Source organism: Bicyclus anynana, chromosome 5 (assembly GCF_947172395.1).
Source record: "Bicyclus anynana chromosome 5, ilBicAnyn1.1, whole genome shotgun sequence".
Taxonomy (NCBI): Eukaryota; Metazoa; Arthropoda; class Insecta; order Lepidoptera; family Nymphalidae; genus Bicyclus; species Bicyclus anynana.
The window spans coordinates 13,399,861-13,427,616 of NC_069087.1; the positions used below are offsets into that span (position 1 = coordinate 13,399,861).

Consider the following 27,756-nt stretch of genomic DNA (forward strand, 5'->3'; position numbering starts at 1 on the left):
GTTGCTGGAAAACTGAAATAGGGTAGTTGACTCATATCAATTTTAATATAAACAATATTAATTTCGCATAGTACATAGAACAAGGGTCCAAAATATCAATTTTTTTATAAAACTTAATTTAAAAAGCATGTATTTTTAAAAAAAATTCCAAACGTTAAAACGCTATCGTCCATTTTGTGACGTCTCAAAGATATTTGATATACGAAACGTCAAACTAAACTGTTAACTATGCCAAAATATCAATTTTCTTATAAAACTTAATTTAAAAAGCATGTATTTTTAAAAAAAATTTCAAATGTTAAAACGCTATCGTCCATTTTGTGACGTCTCAAAGATATTTGATATACGAAACGTCAAACTAAACTGTTAACTAATATTTATGTCAAACGCTCCGTTTGTAAGGGATTTGTTATAGTGACGTCATGAAATAGTCTCGACAGGCGTTTTGATTGTATGTCAAAACATATTTAAAAACAAAAATTTTCATGTAATCACGTCTCAAAAAAATATGAAAACAAATTCTTTCAATCTAGTAAAACGATAATGAACTATTTCAGACCATTAAGAAGTGTCAACTAGCCGTTAAACTAATTAATGTGGCTGTTGAAATAATAACATTAATATTTTATGCTTTTTTCTCTTGGTGAATATTTGTTGTGTTTTTTGCCTTTAGAACAAAGGACTTTATTTCAATGCTAAGTATGTTAACTAGTTTATTGCATAGATTGAGTAATTTTCGCCAATGTACCTTGCCAGATATGTGCCGGCCCTTACTTTAGCGTAACATCAATAAAACTATATAGTTAACAGAAATAGTAACTTACATCTATGCACGAAATACTGGTTTTTTTAATACACCTACGCCATTTTGCCAGTGGGAGTAAACGATTAGAAAAAAAAATGCTTACAAGCTACTTTGTGATTTGTGATAAATTGATAACAATAAGATATTTTTTTTTTGTAATATTTTATTATATTGATATAACGAATAATAACAAGTAAATTAACATAACTCTTTTATTATTGAAAAGGGATATCCACTATGTTAAATTAATCTTATGGCAAAGCTCAAACATCATTAGGTATATGTACATCTTATATAACAGTTGATGTATGTAATAAGAAATATATGGGTAGGTACTAAGACCAATACTTGATCATTAAATAAATTTAATATTTATTAAACGGAAATTATTTCCAAACTAGTATTTAATTTTGTGATAGGTTCGCATGTGCGTTTTGTTTAATAAATTCCTACAAAAAATAATAAAAAATTTGATAATTAGAAAACTAAGTAAATTCAATTATATAGTTATTGATTTTTATAAGAATATCACTATGTTTTATATTATTTAATTTAGGTATAACAGTGATAACATTTGTGGCCCCTATCGATATAAGAAGGTAGGTATATACAAAAATTGTAAAGACCAGTATACACGATTAACTGGTGGAACCAGGTACACAATATTTACATTACATTTTATACAATTTAAATTAAATAGTGCCTAAAACTAAAGTACAATACATTTATTGCACTTTTCACATATTGTCTTGTATCTACTAAAGCTAGTAGAATTTATTTACCATTATACAAATTAATTAGGCGGCTGTGCTGTCAATAGGTACGAGTCAAAAAAAATCCTTAACTTTTTTTATTATATTTCTAAGGCATTTAAGGTCAAAAACGAGAAGTTCTATCCGTTGGATTGTATATAATATGTTTTAGCTTCATTGAAAAGCAAAAAGAAAAATTAGAGAATTTTATAAGGCATTTATCTATAGACGTTAGTTATTATTCTTTATAAAAATTAACTTATAGACACAGTCATAGACACAGTCAGTATAAAATCAAAACTTATTAAATGCATTTCTGTTTATTTTTATAGAAAAAGAAACCTGAATTGAATATTTATTTATACGGACGGACGACAGAGGAATGGTAAAAAACATACAAATCAATGTGTATTTTGTTTATCTACAACTAAGATAAACTTGAGAGCCTGTGATATCTAAGGAAAGCTGAGTTTGTAAGCCAATGCGTCTACCATACGGTAAGTAAGGTTGGCGATTATGGAGTTTTATTTTAAATGAATATTTACCATATCTTTTAAATATGACCAATATCCCCATTCAGTGCAAGTCGTCGGGAAAGACTGTACTAGGAGTGGGTAATACAATAGTCCAACGGAGCGGGGATCGAACCACCATCCCTCAGTGATGAACCCGACCACTTTTATCGTTGAGCTATTGAAGCTCATGATATCGATATCATTGACAGTTTAAACCGCGGTGGCTATAAAATCCTGTAGAAATAATATAAAAAAATACCCGGCTTTTAGTCAAAGATATCTGAATCATTGACTGATACATTTCTATGATCTGAATGGAGAATAATATAAATGTATTATAACGAAACAAAGAAACTATTACAGCACAGCCGAATATTTAAGACAATTTTTTTTTATATATTACAAAGCGCTCAAAACGCCGCGCGTTTTGTGCAAATACAAAAAGCCGGCAGGCGTTCAACACATAATCACTGTATCCACGTGTTATATACTCAAATCTTATAACTAGTGATAAGTAGTGTGTATCAGTTTGTTACAAATATCATGTTTTTTGCACCATATATCGTAAATGAGGCCCGATGACGTCACTTGTCTCTCCCGCGTCTCACTTCAGCACGACAGCGAGCACTATTATTAATATAACCAGCGTAACTGACAGGCATATTATGAGGAAGATTTTTTTCTGTAATGATAGAGAAAAACAAAAACAAAATAAAATAGCTGTGATGAATATATAAAATAAATATATATATTTAAAATAAATTGTATAATATAAATAAGTTATCGCCTATACGAACTTACTAATGATCTAAATAGTTTGGCTGTTGAAAAACAAAACCTTGTAAGCGACAAACTGATCCAGTTATGAAAAACTATGTCTATCAACTAGATCAAGATTATTCAATATATTAATATTATTCAATATAGTAATACTATGTAATATACGAGGCCGAAGTAAAGCGTCTTCGCTCAAATGCATTTACCAAAATATTATTAGGACATATGTACTAAGTTTTAATGTATGTATTTAAAAAACTTATACAGTAACAGTTTAATAAAAATAGCTTTATTATAGTTATATTATACCGTATTTTAGGTCATTTCTAAAGATTCTGTGACCAAATTGATCTGGCAACCTGACTAACTTTTACAGCTCAAAATTTCTTAGCAATCTAATGTGTCGCTTACTGGGTTTTGATTTAATGTAGCCGTGATAGTATAATGCTCTATATTACTCAATAATCACTTGCAATCTACAAATATTTTATGGCCACTTCAAATGATACTGTTGATGTTAATGAGGGACCTTCTATAATAAGTAGTGATTCATCGGTAGATAAAATTCTAATTGATAATGAAATTGTTGCTAAATTACTAATTACCGTGACTCATTTTTAGGATATGGTTGTAGGTATATTTTTCATATCTTCTAATTTCTTTGATTAAACATCAGTTTTATTTTCAAAACATTAAATTAGATATATGTATATCTTTTGGTCTTTTATTGACTAAGTTATTTAGAGTTTTATGTTTTGTCGTCATATATCTTACAACAAGGCGATTAAATAAAAATATTGTGTCTGTCGGTATGTTTATTAACATATTGATGCATCCTATTTTTTTATATCTAATCTAATATTAGCAATAATAAAAAAAATATCGTACCTAGTAATAAATAGCTACACTCTTTATAAATATACACTATGTATACGTTAGATTATAATGCATAGGTTGCAATGTTTAATATGATAATATCATGAAAACTATTAAATAACACATACAATTTAATCTATGAAAAACTATTATTACACCGAGAGCGGTCCGAGATTAAATACCTATGTGTTCAGACAGTGATCGCAATACAAACTGGGTTATTCGCTAACTAAGTTCCACCGAAGGTTCAAATCAACCGAGTCGGTTTGGACAAGTTTGGCATAGCAACTTCATCACTTTTTCAGATATTTTTCTTTACTCCTATTCTCCATACAATATACTAACACTAACACATAACAGGAGTTATTGCCTCGGACCGCCCGCGGTACATTCTGCTATGAATTTCGTTAGGTACATGCATACAAGTACAAATAACACCCACGAATAACAAAACAACCAAAGCGCGTAAGCTTGTGCAAAACAATAACCACACGATACAAAAACGCCTCGTCCAAAATATGCATTCTATAGATTGAACGATAAAACCATGCAGCTATTATTTTCTCAATATCGAAGATATATTATTTCTAGATTGCCTCCCACATAACTTGGTGAATAAAACAACTTACCTAGACTTCCGTGAATTATTTTTTCAGATATCATTTTTTTCTTACAAAAAGTAAATGGTGTCAGACACTAACGTAATAACTGCACACAAATTCGGATTATGATTATAGCTACTTTATTTAAAAATAAATTCATTAATTAAAAGTAAAAGCTGTTAAAAAGTGAATCTCGTTTTGACGATATTATAATAGACACTTCGACAGAATAATTTTATCAGAAATACAATATTTTGATAGCAAGTTTCTATCAAAATGGATATTGTCTTTGAAGTACTTTCACAGGTTTCTATCAAAATGGATATTGTCTTTGAAGTACTTTATATTTTAATATCTCCAAATAATATCTATATTTGTTATTCTTATTACCACAAAATATGTTTAGGGTATGTAATGTAAGTTATTTTGCTCTTATACGTAAATATGTAAGTTTTTTGATGCATTAGAACAAAATTTAGAATATGATCTTTTATATTGAAAAAATAAACTGCTTACGTACTGTTAGCAATATGTATTAATTATTATTGATTAAATCTTAGAACAACGGACTGCGCTTTAATAAACATGCAGAAAACATAAGCAGGTTTTTAGAATAAATAAATATATATTTGTGTGAATTAATATGTATTTAGAGCGGTAGTATAATGAAAATAAATAATTATAATTAATCATGCAAAAAGTAGACATTTAGTCATAAAACTAAAAATAGAAGATAAAAAGGAATTTAATTAATAAAATATTAATAGCATAATTTAATAATGGTAATCAGTTTATCTTGTTAATTCCCAGTGCCAGATTGGTAACGAAGGCCGCAGTGTTTGAGATAAAGCTCCATTTTAGAGTACACTGTATCGAGTACAAGTTCGTACATATTCGATAGCGTAAAAGTAAACACGAATTTATATAGAACAAGCGGTCGCCCGCGACTTGGAATTCAGTATTTCACAAATCCCGAGGGAACCTTGGATTTTTCCGGGATGAAAAAAGTAACATTTGTTAATTCAGATTAAAATCTATTTCCATTCCAAATTTCAGCCAAATCCCTTCACTAGCTGCAGTGTAAAGGAGGAACAAACATACTTATACAGTTAGCCCTCATTCGCAAGAGAACTTTTTTAACGGACGTTAAAAAAGTGTTCAAATACAAGAAATGCATTCCCAAGAATATGTTCACACGACAGCGTTTTTAAAACACGACGTTTTTTTTTTCGAGCTGTTGCATTTTCAATTTTGGGCGTTGGAAATGGACCTTCATTTAACTTCATACTATATTTGTACGCTTTTTTAACGGATGAGGGCTAACACACACAAACTTTCGCCTTTATAACATTAGTGTCATAGTTAGAAAGAAACAGCGCCATCTACTCACGGAATGTGTTTTCTTTTGTTATAACTAGATGGCGCAGCTCCATGTAAATTAAAGTTTACTTTTACGCCATCGAATATGTCCAAGTCTCGCACTTCTCGCATAGAGGATGAAAGGCATCGAATCTGTTCCATTACCTTTCGCGCTTTAGTAGCCCAATGGTAAGCCGAGACGAGCTCGCTCTCGCCAGTTTCAACGTAGTCTTTAGCCGAGGTCACTTGGTGCTCGATGCGATCAATCAGTTCGCCCTGCTCGCGCTAAGGTCAGTGGCGCTGGGAGGAAACGGGACGCACGACCGTACATTGCGTGCGGTCGATTGGTTCTTAAGGTGTATACCCAGTAAATGTGTTACAGGAACCGACCGAAGTACTAATTCGGAAATGTTAAAGAGTTAGAAATGAAAAAAATTAAAGAGATACGCAAAAAGTATTAAGTAAATAAAAATACACTAGTGTCTTTACAATATTACATAAGGTTACCTTAATTACATACAGATTTTTTAGTTTAGGCGACAGCGTTCGATTGATTTGTTACAATTGTAATAGTTGTTAATGATAAATACAATAAATATTTTAATAGAAAATATTGATAGGAAGGTTAGTAGTTACATAAAATATAGCACCCATATACAGAAGGCAAATAACGCACACATCAAAAATGAAAGTCAAATTAGTGATACACATAGTCAAATAATGAGATTATAGATTAAGAAGCCCACTTCCATCGATTGGTTAGTCCGAGTTACATGAACAGTTAGACACAACAGTGAAAGCCAATTTGTGGATGCAGTATGACAACAATAAAACGAAAAAAATAAACACAAAAAGTAAAAGTGTGAACCAATCACCGGATCGCCGACGCAAAACAAAATGCATGGTTGAAATTTGAACCGTTCACAAAGAAAAAAAAGGAAGGATAAGGGATGTGGGGGTTGGGATTGGTGAGGGGTTGAGGACGAGGAAAAACAAAACAAAAACATATTAGAAACGTATGAACCGGCACATGTAATCAAAACTCACCCGTCGAGCTTTGCTCTGATACTTTAGGGCCTTCTTTGTGTCTTGTGTCGCAGTTTGGACATAGTCCACAGCGTGCTCTACATGATACTCAATGCGGTCGATCATCTCACCCTGTATCCATAGGGAGCTTGTTTAGATAATACACAAGTGGGAAAAGTGCTAAATTATATACTCGTACAATCATTGAAGTCTTATCCGATTAGTTGCTGGACATAGGTTTTCTAATAGGTGTTTTTTAAATAATTCACGGCTTAGTGTGTTCTTGTGCTTATGTGGTCGATCATCTCACCCTGTATCTTATAGGGAGCTTGTTTAGATAATACAGAAGTGGAGAAATTTCTAAGTTATACACTCGTACAATCATCGAAGTCTTAACCGATTAATTGCTGGACATAGGTTTTTTAATAGGTGTTTTCAATTATTCACATTTCTTATAGTTACTTCAAGGTCATTAAATGTATCTATGCTAATAGTCAAAGCATAGAATAACCGATGGATGTCAAGTCAATTGCAGAACATAGGTTTTTTAATAGATGATTTCAACAGTTCTAGGCAAGTGTATCTGCGATAGTTACATCAAGGAAAGAAAGAACTATCCTAATTAAAATCATGGACAACGACTAAAATGACGAAAAATTCGAGTTCGGCGTTTTATGTAATGTCAGTAACTTTATAGCAACGTGTAGGCAACGCAGTGTGGCCGCCTGCTATGTAGCTATGCCCAATCGTGCTTGTGTTATACAAAACGGCTTAACTCACACTATCTGCATGGGCTCTAAGTCTAAAGTCTCGATATTGCTATCTACTCGATTGATGTTGCTTTTTATCTGTTAAAGATATCCAAAAGCGTTGCCTAGGGAGGGCAGGTTGATGCTACAGCTGGAGAACTTGTCGGCATTTTTGGTTATGTTTCTGAAGCAGACGCCCATTTTTCACGTCTATACTACTCTAACAAAGAGTTAGAGTAGTGCTAAATTAACATCTATATCTCCAAAGTGACTTTTATTATTTGCAAAAATAATATTGTTGAGACAATCTTAAATCAATAACTTTGTCAACCAATAGGTTGCTTTACATTTGACTATATTTCTAACCTCTTATACTCTCTACCTGCACCTCCCTTGCATCCTTGGCGACGCCCTAGAAGATATCTACAAAGACCTCCTAAGGTTATCAGTGTAGTAGTATTAACTAGAGAAAGAAATGTAAGAGAGTGTGGTTTGACCTGACTCTCGACGAGCATCGCCATGTCCATGAACATGTCGTGCAGCTCGCGGATGGACGTCTCCAGTTTGATGATGTCGGCGTGTCGCGCCTCTATGTCCGCCAGCGTTTGCTTCGCCTGCTGCGTCTCCATTATTATCTGTAAACGTTTACATGTCACATGAGGTAATATTAATATGTGTATAAATGCAAAAGGTTATTCATCACGAAATCTTAAAAACCACTTGATGTACAAAGCTGAAATTTAGCAGGGAGGTAGTTTATAGTTCGTAGGTATCCACTAAAAACGGATTTTGAGATAGGACCGGATTAAAGAGGTCTAATGGCGGATTGAAATTGTTGGCTAGTGTGATATATTTACGTATTGTAAAACATATCCTCTGCAGTTAACTCAAGACACTGACAACAATCACGTGATAAACAAAGACTAGTGAACGGAATTTCATGCGGTTTTCAGCAATACATAGGTTTAATTAGGAAGGTTTTTGTATATGATTTGTTAGGATTTTGTGGAAATTGATACCGATAATAATTATTATTATTGGGAGAGTCGGAAAAATTTAAGCACTGCCTGCCTGGGCTGAGCACCCTGTATAAAACGGTTTGTTCAAAAGCGCTAAAACAAATAAAACCTATGTTTCGCTGAAATTGAATCAAAACAAATAATGGTTACGAAAGTTAGTCATGGATATCTTACGCACATTTTTATATAGCAGAATGTGGAATACTTAATTTTCATATTTGATACAATTTCAACAATATTCGTCTTGGCAACAACCTTGAATTAACAGAATATTACAAATAAGCAATGTCAAGAACATTATGCAGGCTTATCTGCGACGTGTTAATTTTTTCGCTAAACGTACAGATTATTACGTCAAATACCTATAGAAAATGAAGAGTTAGCATAGTACACTTCATTTTCTACCGGCCACGGCCGTTAAAAAAAGACTGATAATAATGGTTATATATAGACTGAGAATTAATCTCAATAATGTATTCCTTTTTTAAATTGCTTTTACATATTATAAATGAAATAAATAGAAAACCTTATTTCCTAAATGATCTTTTAATAGGTAGATAATTTTTTCAAGCCTCTTTTCTTTCAAAATTGGGACCAAGCAGCATTACTTTGATCTAGTGTGAAAGGTACGATGGATTTCCCATAACTCTGGTGTTAAATTCTTTACCGAAAAATAATTAAAAATTTTCAAGGAACATGTGTTCTAAAATTAATATTTTGGGGTATAAATGTAAAAAATGTCATTTGTAAATAGATCTTAAAATGTGTCCCCGTATATTAAATGCAAGGATAGATAAAGGCGTGTGTTACATGGATAGTCGGAATTATTTGAATTACTTTGTATGAAAACAAAAAAGTTATTATTTTACAGTTTAAAAAATTTTAGTTATGCAGTTCGACTCCTATAAGTAGACTAGTCAACACCTTGAAGTTATGGGAAATACTCCCGAGCATCCTGTATATTACTACAGGCACATAAGATCATCTATGCCTCATACAGCAGGACGTGTTCCTAGCATGTCCTACGAAGCGGTTCTCTGTCTTAGGCGGTGGCAACCAACTAATAGGTGATTTACTTGTATACCTTTATACCTACTGTCAATTATTATAAAAAGTAAAGGAGCAAGCACACTAACCCCCTGCGTGAATACAGCAGGATTATCCTGCTCCAGCATAGCCTCCAGCTCATCGTCGGTGGTAGCGCGGCCGGTGATCTCGAGCTGTCGCAGTATCCTGTTCTTGCATCGATCTCGGTAGTCCGTCTGCGTGCGGTTGTACTCGGTCATCACCTCAACGAACTTGCGCGAGAGGGTAGAGTGCTGGGTTTTTCTTATCCTGAGATCGGCTGACGATTTGTTTGAGTGCTCCTCCTGTTCGATGTTCTGCTCTATGTCTGTGGAATATACGTTTGGTGATTTTATTGTATCACCAAAGCAAATATGACCCAGTGAATAACAAGCTCTTAACGGTATATTAAAGATCAATGAATCTCCAGTATGACGTGACGGGTAGCGTACCTCGAGCAGGTTCCAGGACTTGTAACCTTGGGAGTAGGTTTAAAGGACCCTTACCTTCTCTGCCCGACATGTTCTCCATACCCACACTAAACAATTTATGATCAACAATAATTACAACACAAAATCACTAACGCGACTGGCAGCGTGACGGTGTCAACGCTGCCTAACAAACAACTGAGCTCAAGTCATCAAACACCCTCTTATTTATACCAACACTGACCTTCCCTCCACAATAACATAAATAATGAATGTTAATATCACATGTTATCGAGGAACTTGTAATACTAGGTTGTGTAAGTACTTTATACACAATCAGTTAATAACTATACTAAAGCCATATTCGACGAGTACTGTTTACTAACAAACAAATTATAAATGAGGGTAGAAAACGCATGTCATTTCATAACTTTTTCATCCTAATTTATGTATTGTTGTTTTATAAGATAGGTATTCAAAATATATTAATCCGTGCCGAATCTCGTCACTTTGATTCTGTGATTCAGGAGAAATTGTTTTATTTTTGATATTGTTTTTACGGTGTGCTTACAAGGAAAAGTTATGGAACAATTATTATTGCTTCAATCTGTAGCAATTACGGGAAAAATCTTTAGCAATTTGAATAAAATTCGGCAACTGTATCGGTAGTGTAGTTTTGAATTACGCATCCACATAACACAAATATCTGTTTGGTTGGAAAATCATAGTAACGTAGAAACTTGATCTACTTACGTTTTAACTTTCCTCTTACTTTGTTGGCGGTTTTCTTAATGTCAGCCATGAGATCTTCTAATTCGTGCTTTGTTTCTGGAAATAAATAATAGATAACAATTAGTAAACGTGTATTTATAATGATATATTTGACATGAAGCTAACGAAGTTAACACCCGGGTTTGAGATGTTAAAACAGGGTCCACGCAGTCTGCACTCCTAGGAAAGGTCCTGAGAATAGTAAAGTAAAACAATGACATGGTAGCGGAGGGCTAAATACCTATAAAAAGTCGGACAGGTCAACACGTATTTATAGTGATACATTTGATACGAAGCTAATGAAAATGTAATGTAAAGTTGACACCCGGGTTTGAAATGTTAATTAAAACAGGGTCCACACCGGCTGTACTCCTAGGAAAGGTAGTGAGAATAGTAAAACACAAAAATGTCATGGTAGCTGAGGGCTATAATAATGAAAAAAGTCGGACAGGTCAACATGTATTTACAATGATACATTTGATATGAAGCTAATTGAGTTGATGACCGGGTTTGAAATGTTAATCAAAACATGATCCACGCAGGCTGCGCTCCTAGGAATAGCCCTGAGAATAGTAAAGCAATGCAGCAGACGGCTAACATTACCTATAGAAGACCAAGTGGAGCAGGTCAAAATGTATTCATAATGACACATTTCATATAAAGCTAATTGAGTTAATACCCGGGTTTGAAATGTTAATCAAAACAGGATCCACACAGGCTGCATTACTCCTAGGAACGGCCCTGAGGATAATAAAGCAATGCAGCAGAGGGCTAACATTACCTATAGAAGACCAAGTCGAGCAGGTCGACATGTATTTATAATGATACATTTGATATGAAGCTAATTGAGTTAATACCCGGGTTTGAAATGTTAATCAAAACAGGATCCACACAGGCTGCATTACTCCTAGGAACGGCCCTGAGAATAATAAAGCAATGCAGCAGAGGGCTGACATTACCTATAGAAGACCAAGTGGAGCAGGTCAAAATGTATTCATAATGACACATTTCATATAAAGCTAATTGAGTTAATACCCGGGTTTGAAATGTTAATCAAAACAGGATCCACACAGGCTGCATTACTCCTAGGAACGGCCCTGAGAATAATAAAGCAATGCAGTAGAGGGCTAACATTACCTATAGAAGACCAAGTCGAGCAGGTCGACATGTATTTATAATGATACATTTGATATGAAGCTAATTGAGTTGATACCCGGGTTTGAAATGTTAATTAAAACAGGAGCCCCACGCAGGTAGCGTAATCACGGTGAGGGTCGTCTCTCGTATACCTACTGTATAAGGTCGTTAGCGATATTAAAAAGCTAAGCCCTATTTAAAAAAACACGGTCAGTTCATTCGATTAAGTCTGAATGCGGCTTTTTACGTACATTCACTTTCTTTCAGGAATTAAAATTTAAGCTTTTCTTTTGATGAATAGCTTTATATTTTTCTTTAATTTTTGTTTGTGTTGGCTGTAAGTTACATAACATCAACGAAAACTATGAGAAAACGGGCTATAGGCATACTATTTCTTTCTACAATCTCCTGATGGTAAGTGATGATGCAATCTAACTTGTTAGTAGGATGAAAATCCGCCATTCTGTTTCTACACCACATCGTACCGGAACACTAAACCACTAGGCGGCACGTCTTTGTCTTTGCCTTCATGATTACAAGTATGTTGTTTAGATAAATAAGATTAAATAGATGTATCTAGATAATACATTATTATTTCTGATATCTTAGGCTATCTATTGTGTACGTGTTTTTCTTTATTCTCAGATAGGTGTGTGACATGTACATACTGTGTACACTTATGTGCAAAAAGTTCAATTTGTTAAACTCAATAAATCAAACTGGTAGAATGCCAAATGCAGTTTGCACTAATAATCACGCTCAGGCAAATTTAGCACGAAAATGCAAGAAAGTTGGGAACTAATGTTACATAAACGGTCCCTGGCGATGTTTGGATTCCATTTAATGCACTTGATGGAAAACAAAATATTTAAGTTATTCATAATACCTACATATCATTATCAACCCATATTCGGCTCATTGCTGAGCTCGAGTCTCCTCTCAGAATAAGAGGGGTTAGGCCAATATTCCACCACGCTGGCTCATTGCGGATTGGCAGACTTCACACGCGCAGAGGATTAAGAAAATTCTCTGGTATGCAGGTTTTCTCACGATGTTTTTCCTTCACTGTTTGAGACACGTGATATTTAATTTCTGAAAATGCACACAACTGAAAAGTGGAGGTGCATGGCCCGGACCGAATTCGAACCCACACCCTCCAGAATCGGAGGCAGAGGTCATATCCACTGGGCTAGGTATACTTTTAATTATATTTATTATACGAATCATATCTTATTGAGGACTTTAACATCTTAATAATCAAAGTATTTTTTTTTGTACAATGCTTTCACTCCGGTCTCGGATTCGTAGGTCATCGCGCGAGGTCTTGCGCGTTGCCATCACTGGCAACGCGCACTTTTCGAACTTTTTTCTTCAAGCACTGAGGAATTTTGGACACAAAGATGTCGCGGGGTTTTACGAAAGCAGCCCAGCCAAATGGATTCAGCTTTTAGGATATTTATAAAAATCTAAAATAGGTCAGACAAAGACATTTGTGACAAAAGAGGTATGTGTAAACAATATCACATATTTCCCAAAGGGACGTTAGTAGCGTCTACGCCAAATGTCGGAGTCATTTTGCACAAATATTTCGCACAGTACGTGTGTAACATCGGAACTAGAGAGCAGGAATAATGAATATATATTTTCTCTCATAATGTCATCACTATCAGCCCATTTTAACGACCCCTACATGGCTAAGCCTCCCTTCTTATAGGAGAAGGGTACATGGAGCTTACGCTCACCACACTACAGCGGGCTCAGAATGATAATGTTAAACTCTACGACTTTTGGGCCACTACCGTGCCCCCAGATTACGATAGCTATCAGATGTCAGTGATAATGACCGGGACTGACAGCTGATGACAATGATTAAGATCATTGTCATCATGTCATGATGTCAGAACTCATTTCAAACGTATATAGTGGAGTAAAAGAATACATAAAACAAGCATATGCTGGAAGTCCTCAGAAACAGCACCAATTTTAATGTTTTTTTTAAAGTGTCAGTGTAAAAAAATCAGAAATATTTCGGTACGGGGACGAAATTATTTACATTGTTTTAAAAATATCTATGCTATTTATATAATAAATAATTAAAAAATACTACCGACTTCAAAACTAAAAACGTAGGTACCTATGCAGAATTTTAATTTTGCAATTTTAATGCAGAATTTAAATTTTTATGTACATACAAATTGTACAAAATGGTAAAATGGTAAATTTCTTCTCTAAATACAGGTTTGAAATGAGTTCTTAAGATAGGCAATGCACTTTTGCATCTATGAAGTGCACTGCCACTGAGCATAACGTGCTTTCCGAGGTATGGAGTTATAACACTACCAACTTCTTCACGCCGCGATGAGAATTTATACTTAAAATTTCTTACATGAAAGAAAAGCACAGTATTTCAAACCTCGTGATGCGAAACCACATAGGCTGACCTTAGTTTAGGTTAGGTTAGGTTAGGTTACAAAGATTTTATAATAGAAATGTCACTAGCGCATTAAAATTAAGGCGATGAAAAGTAGCTAATTGACCGCATTTCATTCAGTCGCATAGAAAACAACGAAAGTTATTTAAACAAATAATAAGTACCTAAATATACATATATACAATGTCGAGTTGTGTGTTAAGGAACTTTAAAAACTGTATATCCATAAATTTATTGAAATTTGTGGATGTGTGCGCTCAGTGGAGTAGCTAAATTCGGCTCACTTTTTGCGGTGATTTTGTAGGCACGTAACATTTTTATATAGTATAAAATGTCATTGGGATGACCAATAAACCAACAACAGTTCTTATAATTTTTTTAAAAAGAATATTTGACATATCTTTTTTAATATGACCAATATTCCCATTCCCCTCCAACTAGTCGGAAAAGACTATGCTAGGAGTGGGTACGACAATCGACCAACGGGGCGGGGATCGAACCACCACCCCTCGGTGATGAGTCCGACTCTTGCCGTTGAGCAATTGATATCACTATAATAATATCACTGGAACATAAAGTAAAGAAATGCCATTAGGATTCCCAATATTCCACTGCAAATAGTATTCGTGATATTATAAGCACAACATTGGGATGAGAACAATATTCACTGTCGTATGTCAAGAAACAGATGGAAATAATGATAACCGCCACTGTTTAGAGCAAGAATAAATCGTTGTTATAAATAACAACATAAAACTTCTCAACTTTTTATAATATAATTAACTACCGTATGAAGCCAAGTGGCATGTCTCACAAAAACTGTACGCTGTGATTACAAATAAATAAATAATTAAAATAAAATAAATAGCGTCCAAACTAGACAAGACCTATAACCATGTGACACGTCAATTTTCTTTGTACAAACAAAGCTTCGAAAACTAAAAAATAACGGATCCGATCTATTACTTGATCACGTGACTTGTCGATAACGAATGTCATTCCCGTATTTAAAATTTTTGAAGCGTTCGCAATTGTAGAAATACAATCGACGTGCCACATGACTACAGGCCCTGGACAGCTCATCAGTTCGATATCTACACGCTACGGTTATTATGCGATACTGCATAATAAAACAACCGCATAAAGCAATATTATCGACATTTATATCTGGCAGTACTTCGCATCGATTGCGATCAGAGGGCCTAGTGGCAGTTTGATACTGTTACTGTCACGTAACGTAAACGCGAATTTCTATGGAATTGAAACAGCGCCATCTAGTGGCACTACTGCACAACTGTTTCAATTCCATATAAATTTGCGTAAACGTCAACGTGATAGTAACAGTACGAAAATATTGAAAACTCCCACTAGGCACACAGTATGCGCAAATATTCACCCGTGGTACAGACCTGGCAGTTTTAACTGAACAGTCGAACTGTTTAGCGTTTATTATCTGGTCGTGTGCGTAGCCTTAATGGCACCTCAGCGGCGTCACCGGGGGTTTGGGCTACCTACCGCAGAAGCATCGCCTGATGGGGTCCGAAGGCAGAAGCAGAAGAGATGGGCGGAACCATTCTCTAAGCCTAAATGATTTTGGTTGAAATTTCGATTTGATAAAATTATACAGTTAAAACTACGCAGTTAAAACTGAAGGCCTGTAGCTACTAGATTTTTTTATTCTTTACAAGTTAGCCCTTGACTACAATCTTACCTGATGGTAAGTGATGTTGCAATCTAGATGGAAGCGGGCTAACTTATTAGGAGGAGGATAAAATCCACACACCTTTCGGTTTCGACACGACATCGTACCGAAACGATTTAGCGTTTGACGGTACTTCTTTACCGGTATGGTGGTAACTAGCCACCGCCGAAGCCTCCCACCAGCCAGACCTAAATCGGCCCAACCGGGGTTCGAACCCAGGACCTCCGTCTTGTACATCCACCGCGCATATCACTGCGCCACGGAGGCCAAAATGTCGAACGTGTTTCCTCAAGTAAAAATTCCTCAAGAATTCTATTTTTCCTTAGAATTCTTAAAAGGTATAAAAATAGTAGACTTTTCCTCACTGAAACGCTAAAACGACGAGTTTGGCACGGCGCAGCGGTAAATGTATTCTTGCCGCGAACAAACATCTGTGGTACTAACCGAATATTTAAGAATCAAACAAACTTTGCACTCGTTTTCTTTGTAAAACTTTTTATATATACTTAAGCAAGAAGATAGAAAAAGCTTTTTTGACCAACTTCAAAAAATGTGCTAAATTCAAACCCAACGTGTATGTACGTACCTATTGCATGCAAGTACGCGATTTTCTCAAAAACTAATGATCCAATTTGGATGGGGTTTTTGTTATTTAAATACATAATTATTCAGCCAAGGCTGTAGTAGATACCTACTATCTATACTAATACATATTATAAAGCTGAAGAGTTTGTTTGTTTGAACGCGCTAATCTCAGTATATACTGGTCCGATTTGCAAAATTCGTTCAGTGTTTGATAGCCCATTTACCGAGGAAGGTTATAGGCTATATATTATCCCCGTATTCCTGCGGGAACGGGAACCACGCGGGTGAAACCGCGCGGCGTCGGCTAGTGACATAATAAGACTAGAGAGGAGGTTCGGTTTTGTTCCTAGAAAACATCTTTTCTGTAATATAACACGGAAAAAGAATATTTTCTAACATTATAATACATAACTGAACTCTAAAACTAATTTATATGCTACCACTACCAGCCTACTCTGCATGTGGAGGATTTTGGAGAGTCCAAACCACAGGGATTGACGCGTAAATAAAACACGTATATCTTGATTAAATGTAGAGGTGCGATCGCTTCAAGCTTCGAGAGTGAAGTGTGTGAATTATTATTGGGGTTCGGAATTATATGGGATTAGAAGCGCTCGCATTCTCTTATCTTTATTGTAGTTATAATGATCAGTACAAAAGAGACAGAATTACATGTACAAAGGAGAAAGCATTACAATATAGAGTGAGAGAGCAATATTGTTAGAATAGTACAGTAAACACATTAGACTGAGACAATATTATAATTAGATTTATTATATACAATAATTGCTCTTATACCTAATTATCTAAATCGAGACAATTCTTATTCTATGAGGCAATATAATCACATACATATTATACTTAATATACTTAATGAATTACGGATACATTTGGATATAAACTTAAACTTAACTAAGTAATGTAATTCCAACTTAACATTAACTATATTCTAAGACATATTAATATGTACATTAATCAAAATATCGTCAACTAGAATTCGTTTCCAAACAATTCTTAACAGTCTCCCCCTCGTGCGAAGATAAGATCTGTTAAGATTTAATCTGCAGCACCAAATGTAGGGGTTGACGATACAGGCGCTATCTAAGAGTAGGTCTTGATACTAAATCAAATCAATTTAACTACAACTAAGTGTTTTAACTAGTAACAGTTTGTTTCGTTTTCTGAATCTGGGATTTTTATTAAAACTTCGTTTTTTATTTAAAATAAATACTAATTTACTTATTAAACAACTTATATTCTTATATTACAATTGTTTATGCCATCAAAGGCGCGAAGTTCACCTCGGAATTAATTGACAATAATAAGAAGCTGATGCTGATATCACGCTCATTGTCAAGCTGTAGTTTGTAAATTAAAGTTAAAGTAAATTATTTTAGTCTAGAGTTAGTAAAGTAGGCTTCTACATTGCTATGTTACGTTGAAATATATTACGATTTTCGAGTCGATATTCTTAAACCATTAATTTGAACTTTACAATTTTTAAATTTCCTGACGAGTAAATTATTAAATCTAATTTAAACTGAACTAATACAAAGAAAAGATTTTCTTTATTAGCTTGTGATTTTGTATATACTTGCTAACGGTTTGAATATTGATATTAACAAGCAGTAAGATGATTATTGATTCCTCTTCTTTGCATGCTTTCACATGGCTATTGTTCGATTGCGATATTTGTACAGCTTAAGAGTTCTTATTTTGACAATATTATAGTTCTACTAGCTTATAAAACATATTCATGGCTTCTTGTGCAGAATGCTTAATGATAAGGAAGCCTTGATGTACACGTTATCACCAAGACTAAATTTTCTAAACTACTTCAGTCTGGTTTTCCAAGATGCATGTATAAATTTAGTAGAGTTTATATTAACCTGGACCTCCCCCTCGTCTCGGAATTGAGTATATAGAGACGATTCATAATTTATTTTGCATCTTTCTATAAATTTCGGTATAGTCAATAAATTATGTTTCAAATTGTTTAACCATCCCATCCTATTTGATTTGTATAAAGTTTCATCTTTCATCTTGATTATATTTTCGTTGTAAAACTGATTAAGTGTCACTCTTCTGAATAGTTTATCTTCTATTTTTAATGATTTTTGTTGAATAACGAAATGTTTACTGTTGTAAAGGTTATAAGATTTTTCAAGTTCATCTGGATATATCTGTGTACTTCTAAATCCAGTGCTAAGAGCTATTAATTTTAACCTCCATATTATTTTATTTCTCAGTTCGAAAGTCGATCCCTTGAAGTGAATAGCCGAATACGGAAGTTTATGTAAAATTAGTTTTATAATCTGTCCACTGTAATGTTGCCCAAGTTTGTTCATGTTTTGCGGCGGTATTGTTATCTTCATGCACAGGTGGTTATCACTTTCTTGTATTGCCATTGTTTTCTTATTTGTGGCTGATAATAATAAAACTGGGTCGAGTAATTCGGCAACATATTTTATTGTACCTTCTTTTACTTTTAAACAATAGTAGATAAGTTGTTGCATTATATTGTTATCGCGGCGTAGCTTTGGAAGTATTATTTTATTATGTGCAGGTGGTTGCAATATACCGTTTATGATTTCTTCGTTAGATTCTTTTGTTATTTTGGTTCTCCAACTTATTACTTGACTATTTATCGATATTGTAGGTTTTTTAAATGATTCTATTAAACAAAGCGGTTCCTGTTTTATGATATTACGGCGTAAGTTTAAACTTATTACTCTATTTTTTACAGGTGGTTGCAATAAATTAAGTATAATTATTTTATTACATGCACGTGATTGTTTTACGGTGAGATTTATTGTTTCGTTAGCCGGTTCTCGTGTTTCTGTAGTTTCATTTAATTTGTACTCTAATATTGTCGGCCTAGTTTTATCTGCAACGCAACTCAGTTTTAATTTTAAGTATTTTAATAATTGATGATTATTCGAGACATTAGTTCTTAAATTGTTAGTATGCTGTTGTGTAATTTGCAAAGATCGCACTGCGTCATATGTTATTTGCGTTCTTTTAGACTTCAAATGTGAGCAGTCTTTGATGCTTTTTACTGTGATTGATTTTATGGACAGGTCGAAATTTTCTGCTTTAATTAAACTGTTACTATTTAGTATTTTAACTAAGTTTACTTTCAAAGGATAAATGCTACACGTTTGATTACAGTTCATGTAAAATATTCCTGTAGGTGATTTCTTCAACTTAGCTATCGCCATTGCATTTGCTATATAGAGACCTACTGGTTTTGTTTTAAAATAATGTTTGGCTATTTGTAGTTTATTTATTGATGATACAAATACATCTGGTTTCGTATTTGGATTTTTGCCGAATTTGCCACATAGTTTATTTTCGTGCTTGTGCGGCCAAGTTATTGTACTGGTAGTCTTTTGTTTTGTTATGAGTACTTCTACACATTTATGTCGTTTGATTTTATCTTCTGTAATATAATTGGTCGAAATTGTTCTAATTTCATCTTTATAGTCGATATCGCAGCTTGACTTCGAATTACTGTAATTGTTTTGTGTGGCGTCTAATTTTCCTAAACTATTTATAAAGTCGATGTTTTTATTTTTATTTGTAACCGGTAGTGGCATATCTGAGTTATCTGCAACGTTATTAACTATTTCTATTTCTTTACTAAAGCTACTGTTTTCTGTGAGTTGTGAGAGTTCTATTTTTAATTTTGCTAATTCAACTTCTGCATTGGCCCGTTCTAACTGTGCTTGTTTAATTTCTATATTTGCTTTTAAAATAGCTCTTTTTCTTGTATAATCTCGCGTCCGTTTATCCATGCGTGGTTCATCATCTATAGCTTGTGTTCGATTGTTATTTATGCAAGGGTCTTCATGTGAAGCTCGTTCTACTTTTTGCAAGAGGTTTAATAGATTTCTCATTTCTGCGATTACTAATCCGTCCATTGTCGTGCGTAAGTCGTGGTTTTATAAATTAGTCTATTTTTAAGCTAATCTTGCTCTCTCTGTGGTCGAGGTTTTATTGACAGTACCAATCCTACTATCCCTAAAACCTTATAAACCCTACTAACCCTAATACCCTAAATACAATAAATAAATACTCGAAAAATAAAATAAATAAATACCCTAATAAATATACCGTTTTAAAACCCTTCATAAAATAAATAAATACCTTAAAATAAAATACATAAATACCCTAATAAACCTATCATCCCTAATACCCTAACTGCCCTAGCAGTCCTGTTTGAGGGTCTCGAAAGACACACTCTCCCAGGGATGGAGTAATGGGTAAGGTGAGGTGGGAATCGCCCGACAGAGGGTAACACGTGAGGGTTAGAGTGCTCAGGTATCGGGAGGAACGCCCGACACCCTCGGCTGTGCCTACTAGGAGGACCCCTATCTCACGTGAACCGTATCGGCGCGATCAGACTGTTACAGCTGCCGGTTAAGGCAAGCTGGCAGTATCGTCTGGTATACTGCTCCCGCCGTTAGGCGTTAACTCACTGTTCACCGTTTGACACCGTTAGGTGGTGAACAGATGAGGCGCGGTAAACCGCTTAGAGTCTTCTCCAACGCGACGAAGCGATCTTCCCAACAGCCTCGCGGTCTTCAGCAGCTACTCCGAGCTTCGCCTCAATGCACCCGCAGCGAAGGTGGATTCCTCTTCGGTTTGTTGAAGGTGACTCCCTTGAAGCCTTCTCCAACGCGACGAAGCGATCTTCCCAACAGCCTCGCGGTCTTCAGCAGCTACTCGGAGCTTCGCCTCAATGCACCCGCAGCGAAGGTGGATTCCTCTTCGTTTTGTTGAAGGTGTGACTCCTTTGAAGGTCTTCTACAGCGCGACGAAACGATCTTCCCCACAGCCTCGCGGTCTTTGGCAGCTACTACTGAGCTTCGCCTCAATGCACCCGCAGCGAAGGTGGATTCCTTTTCGTGGATGCGTCGTAGATCTTCAGTTGGTCTGTAGCTCGATGAAACGATCTTCCCCACAAGCCTCGCGGTCTTCGGCAGCTACTACTGAGCTTCGCCTCAATGCACCCGCAGCGAAGGGTCGATGCCTTTTCTTCTGACTAGGCAGACTTCGATGACGTCACTTCAGTTCCGTGGCCCAACTGAACGATCTTCCAAGCCCGCAGAACCCTGTTCTGCAGCGATCGGTCGATTCCTCTTCAGTTCTTCCACGGAGACGCTCTCTTGCCTGAGCTTATCTTCAATGATGTTTGCCGGCTCGGTGAATCCGGTACGAAGGACCATGCACTGTGGAGGATTTTGGAGAGTCCAAACCACAGGGATTGACGCGTAAATAAAACACGTATATCTTGATTAAATGTAGAGGTGCGATCGCTTCAAGCTTCGAGAGTGAAGTGTGTGAATTATTATTGGGGTTCGGAATTATATGGGATTAGAAGCGCTCGCATTCTCTTATCTTTATTGTAGTTATAATGATCAGTACAAAAGAGACAGAATTACATGTACAAAGGAGAAAGCATTACAATATAGAGTGAGAGAGCAATATTGTTAGAATAGTACAGTAAACACATTAGACTGAGACAATATTATAATTAGATTTATTATATACAATAATTGCTCTTATACCTAATTATCTAAATCGAGACAATTCTTATTCTATGAGGCAATATAATCACATACATATTATACTTAATATACTTAATGAATTACGGATACATTTGGATATAAACTTAAACTTAACTAAGTAATGTAATTCCAACTTAACATTAACTATATTCTAAGACATATTAATATGTACATTAATCAAAATATCGTCAACTAGAATTCGTTTCCAAACAATTCTTAACACTGCACATGACAAATGAAACTGACACGATTTACGCTGCCTCTGTAGAGGTCGACAGAGCAGCAATATATGAGAGCTTTACCACAGACATACAACTAGTTTCATAATTACACAATTAGAATTTTTCATTGTAGAACATATTATCATAGTTATCAATATATTCGGCCATATTCGGCTCACTGCTGAGCTAGAGTTTCGTCTCAGAATGTGAAGGGTTAGGCCAATAATCCACTAAGCTGGCCCAATGCGGATTGGCATTTTAAACACGTAGAAAATTATGAAAATTCTCTGGTATGCAGGTTTCTTTAGGATGTTTTTCTTTCACCGTTTAAGATACATGATATTTTATTTCTTAAAATGCACACAACTGAAAAATTGGAGGTGCATGCCCCGGACCGGATTCGAACCCACACCGCCGGAATCGGCGGCAGAGGTTATATCCACTGGGCTATCACGACTTCAATTACATCATAAATTGAAAAGTTCAGTAAGCATGAGTGCAGTTCATCAACTCTATGTATCATACCTACTATAACTCTGTAGCACATGATGTAATGCTGCCCAGTCGAGCTTAAGGAGCCGCAATATATGAGGGTAATGTTGCCAATGACACTAACCAATATAATTTAAAATTGTTGAACCCATACATTTAATTAAATCTGTACTTAAACCGATTAAATAAATTGAAATGTTCAGTAAGTTTGAGTGCAGTTCATCAAGTCTATATCTACCATTCCTACTATTACTCTGTACCCACATGTATGCTACGCTGTAAATCTAAAAGAGCAGCAATATATGAAGATAACGTTGCCAATGACGCTGACCATAGCATTTAAAATTATTGAACCCATACATTTAATTACATCTGTACTTAAACCGATTAAATAAATTGAAATGTTCAGTAAGCATGAGTGCAGTTCATCAAGTCTTTATGTACCATACCTACTATTACTCTGTAGCACATGATATAATGCTGCCCTGTCAATCTAAAAGAGCAGCAATATATGAAGGTAATATTGACAATGACACTGACCAACAGCATTTAAAATAATTATTGAATCCATTGACTTAAAATTGTTGAACCCATAGATTTAATTACCATACATATATAGTTAAACCGATTAAATAAATTGAAATGTACGTAGAGCGATAGTAATTTATGCATCAAGTTTACCATTACTCTGTACGCACACGACAGATGAAATGCCGAAACGTGACATGATTAATGCTGCAACTAAATTGTGTTCCGCGAGCAGCAATACATCGAGGATATACTAGACGTGTTGTCGACAACGTCGCAGCCCAAAATCTAGGTCGGCGTTCATAAAACCCAATTTCAAAATGCGCTTCAGTCATGTTGGGTTTAAGCTCTTTTGAACAGACTCAGATATGTATAGTTCTGTGTTACGTACTAGAGTATCATCATTTAATGGAAAAGAGTACTAGCTGACGCCCCGCGGTTACGCCCGCGTAGTTCCTGTTCCCGTGAGATTACGTGGATAAATATAGCTTACTAGCCGACGACCGCGACTTCGTCCGCGTGGAATTCAGTTTTTCACAAATCCCGCGGGTACTATGAATTTATTCGGGATAAAAAGTCTATTTGTTAATCAAAGCTATAATCTATGTCTATTTCAAATTTCAGTTAATTCGATTCCTTAGTCGCGGCGTGAAAGAGCAACAAACATTCATACCATTCAAAATCATCAGTTTTTTGCAAATCTCGGGAAACCATGGATTTTTTCGGGACAAACAAGAGCCTATGTGTTAATCCAGAGTAAAATCTATTTCCATTTCGACTTTCAGCCAAATCGGTTCAGTAGTTACGGCATTAAAGAGTAATAAACATCCAAACATACAAACTTTCGTGTTTATAATATAGATTAGATATTAGATTATTTCAGTAGATCCAGAGATTATCCCCTACAATACCACAAGCTTTACCTCTTGATAATATTAGTATAGATATACGTATAGAGTATTCTAATAGTTTTAGTTCTGCCGTGGATCTCTCAAAAACGCTCCATAATAATTACAGCAAAAAGACGTCATCGTTTGCTGTAATTTGCTGCATTCGTCAAATCATTAAATTTGTATGGGCTTACCAATAAAATAACAAAAATCTTTTACTTGCACGTCATTGAACGAACCACACCCCCAACGGTTCAAGGATGCACGAATAAAGTTAAATCAAACGATAAGAAACACAATTTATATTTCGACCGTCCGAGGATGTGCGAGTGAGGCACACGAGGAAATCTCGAGATAAAACTTCGCCCGCCCAGATCTCGCACGATACAGCTCGCCAGATGAAAAACTTGCCCAAGAAATCGGCGAGATAACAAAGCCTTTGTAGGGCGCTCGAGAAAGTTAGATAGATACAAATTTCTCACAAAACGTGATTAATTTCTTTTACAGATTCCTTTAGATTTTATCTAGACACTAAAGTGTAATCGACTGTATGTAATGTGATGAAACTCTTGAACTTCTTTAAATAACTAATAACAGGAAATACAAATGGCTTTGACTCAGTAAAATATTTACATTTTTTTAATAAAAATCGTACCATTATATCGTAATAGCCTAGTGGATACGACCTCTGCCTTCGATTCGGAGGACATAGGTTTGAATCCGGTCCGGGGCATGCACCTCCAACTTTTCGGTTATGTGCATTTTATGAAATTAAACATCACGTTTTTCAAACGGTGAAGGAAAACATCGTGAGAAAACCTGCATACCAGAGAATTTTCTTAATTCTCTGCGTGTGTGAAGTTTGCCAATTCGCATTGGGCCAGCGTGGTGGACTATTGGCCCAACCCCTCTCATTCTGAGAGGAGACTCGAGCTCCGCAGCGAGCCGGATATGGGTAGATAACGAATAAAAAAGCCTTATATTTAACAAGAAAACAGCGGCCTAAGTAATTGACTATTAAATTAATACCACGTAATTTCTTCAATCATAAATGTGGCAATATTTGCTACGGTTCTTTTCCAATGTGATGCAAAAGCTCGTAGCTCTAACAAAACCACTTTACAATACTGAATAATTAATTCTATTCCGCACTAAACCAGATGTTTCAGGCCACAACAATAAAAAAGGCCGCTTCGAAAATACTTAACCCATTTTAAAAATAAGCCGTAAAGCAGCATCATAAGCGTTCTGTTCAGAAGCCATAAAAACAATCATTAAATCATCATCATCATTATCACTCTATATTGACCTACCACAAGGATAGGCCATCCTCCTTTTAGGAGGGGTTATAGAGCTTAAACCCATTAAAAATCTATTTTTTAAAAGATAATAATAAACACCGTAAAGCTACCGTTACACATGCTCATCTTAAGCACGAAAGTATGCTACTATTGAGCAGTTGCTACTTATTAGCATGTGTATGGCAACATTGCTTATAATGAGCATGCTAATTTCGAGCGTGCTCAAGAATCAACAGTTTTTTTGTATTATAATGGGAAAAAATAAAATGAAAAATATCAGGACAGAGATGAAAAAAAAATTCTCAAACATCTTTATTTCGGCGTCCAATAATAATTTATATCCGAAAACATAAATTATTACTGTTTGACGCTGCATGTCGGTTCTAGGAAATTGGAGTAAATAAATGTTGACAATGCCAGAATTTATCATTTATATATTATTATTTGTCAACAATGTGTATTGTTTTAAATAAATAAACAACAACGGATATCCCCATTGGTTAAATCCCAACAAATAACAAGAAATCAGACGGTCTGTCCGTCAACTTACCTACAAAGCGTGGATATTATTTTGTTATTGGACGAAATCGACGACATCTACAGATAATAATATCATGATAGCGGGATTGCCTTTGAGATATAGTCACGTATTCCACTCTGATTGTTTGCTTTTTGTTTCAGAAACTCCGTGTTTCTTGCAGTATATTACTCGAAGAATAAGTTCTAAGGAAACAATATGAACAGCTGTCGATGTAAACTTTCAACTACCCCTACCCTACCGCATCCCTACCCCTACCCTACCCCTACTGCCTTCAACTTTTTAAGTTTTTTGTCATAAGAACTAGACTAGAGAGACATTTTTTTTTTAAATTTGTTATTGTCAGTACAAATTTAAAAAAAAAATGTAAAATCAGTCCAGCCGTTCACGCGTGATGGCGTGACCAAGGGATTTAAGGATTAATTTTTATATGCATATATATAGATAATACCCTTAATTTTCATGTACAATACCATATTCTGTAGGTACATTCTGAAACTATTTAACGCAGTCCATTTAAACCCTAAGGATTCCAAGGAGCAAGTGGATTCTGAATAACAAACTACAGCAAATTATCTTCCAACCGCAAGTGTTGTCCGACTTATTAGATTACTTGTTATTATTAAGCGTTTTAGTACTAGTATTTGCACAAGTCTATTACGTACACATGAGAGACGCTAATCCAGTTAGAAACTAAGCCCACTTACTGATACTTTCAAAGCCGATGAATTTGTTCGCATTCATTTCATAATGGGGATGATGACTGGGTTTGAATATATTGATTTTTATGAGACATTCTGGTAAATAGGGTCAGTAGTAAACTAAAGACAAAGATTTTCTGGATGTTTGGAACGTAAATAATATTAAAAAATTTCAAAATCTACTTAAAATCTTTTATTCTAATTAGATGAAAATTCATACATTTTTAGCTTCCTTACATTAAACGTGACATTTTTCAGTAAATGAACTATGAACACATACGCACAAATAATCGCAGATATTCTGTAACTTTTACAAAATTGCTTTATTATTAGCATATTCCTAATTAAAGTATTTTTCAGATAGCATGGGTACGGTGACAGTCGCCTGTATGACGTTTATAATACGTATTATTAAATCGCGGCAAACTTTAAAGAGTGAATCAAACTGTCACCAGTACCATCCTACATGAAACGAATGGTAATATACAAATTAAAAAACTGTCATCATCCCTAAGTTGTTCTACCATATAAATTCCTTTTATACAAAAATGCCAATTAAATATTGGGGGTAAATATGTGAAAAGTGCTTTACCTCTTGTTATACCTACCAAATATAAATATTATAAAATAAACTCGATTTTCCGATATAAAAGTAACGTTAATTAAAATTAAGACTCATTCTATGGCATTTCATTCTGTATACAATACACATTCTGTTACGTAACTATTGCTGTTATTAATTCAATATGTTTGTATAAATAGCGTATAATAGTATAACCACTGCCATGTTATTTAATTTGTGAGTCTAAAGAGCGTATATATCACTACCTAACCGTGATATACCAAGCTTTTATTGAATTTACACCATTTAGTAAATTGCAAAGTTGTTGACTACGGAACCCTAAAAATGAAA

General features: G+C 34.9%; 1 protein-coding gene across 6 annotated transcripts in view; it reads right to left on the reverse strand.

Moving 5' to 3' along the window:
* The window catches only part of LOC112047017 (syntaxin-1A), a 109,768-nt gene that overhangs the window by 11,532 nt on the left and 70,480 nt on the right, over positions 1 to 27,756 (reverse strand). For 3 of the 6 annotated variants that reach the window (XM_052881512.1, XM_024083933.2, XM_024083916.2), the window contains exons 4-7: positions 10,727 to 10,801; positions 9,617 to 9,873; positions 7,959 to 8,096; positions 6,734 to 6,844 (exon numbers count right to left, since the gene is read on the reverse strand). In XM_052881512.1, coding sequence (XP_052737472.1) covers positions 6,734 to 6,844; positions 7,959 to 8,096; positions 9,617 to 9,873; positions 10,727 to 10,801 — 581 coding nt within the window. Of the gene's footprint in view, positions 1 to 289; positions 2,755 to 5,851; positions 6,084 to 6,733; positions 6,845 to 7,958; positions 8,097 to 9,616; positions 9,874 to 10,726; positions 10,802 to 27,756 lie in introns of those variants that run through there. The other 3 variants (XM_024083940.2, XM_024083925.2, XM_024083947.2) reach the window with 3 other exon arrangements.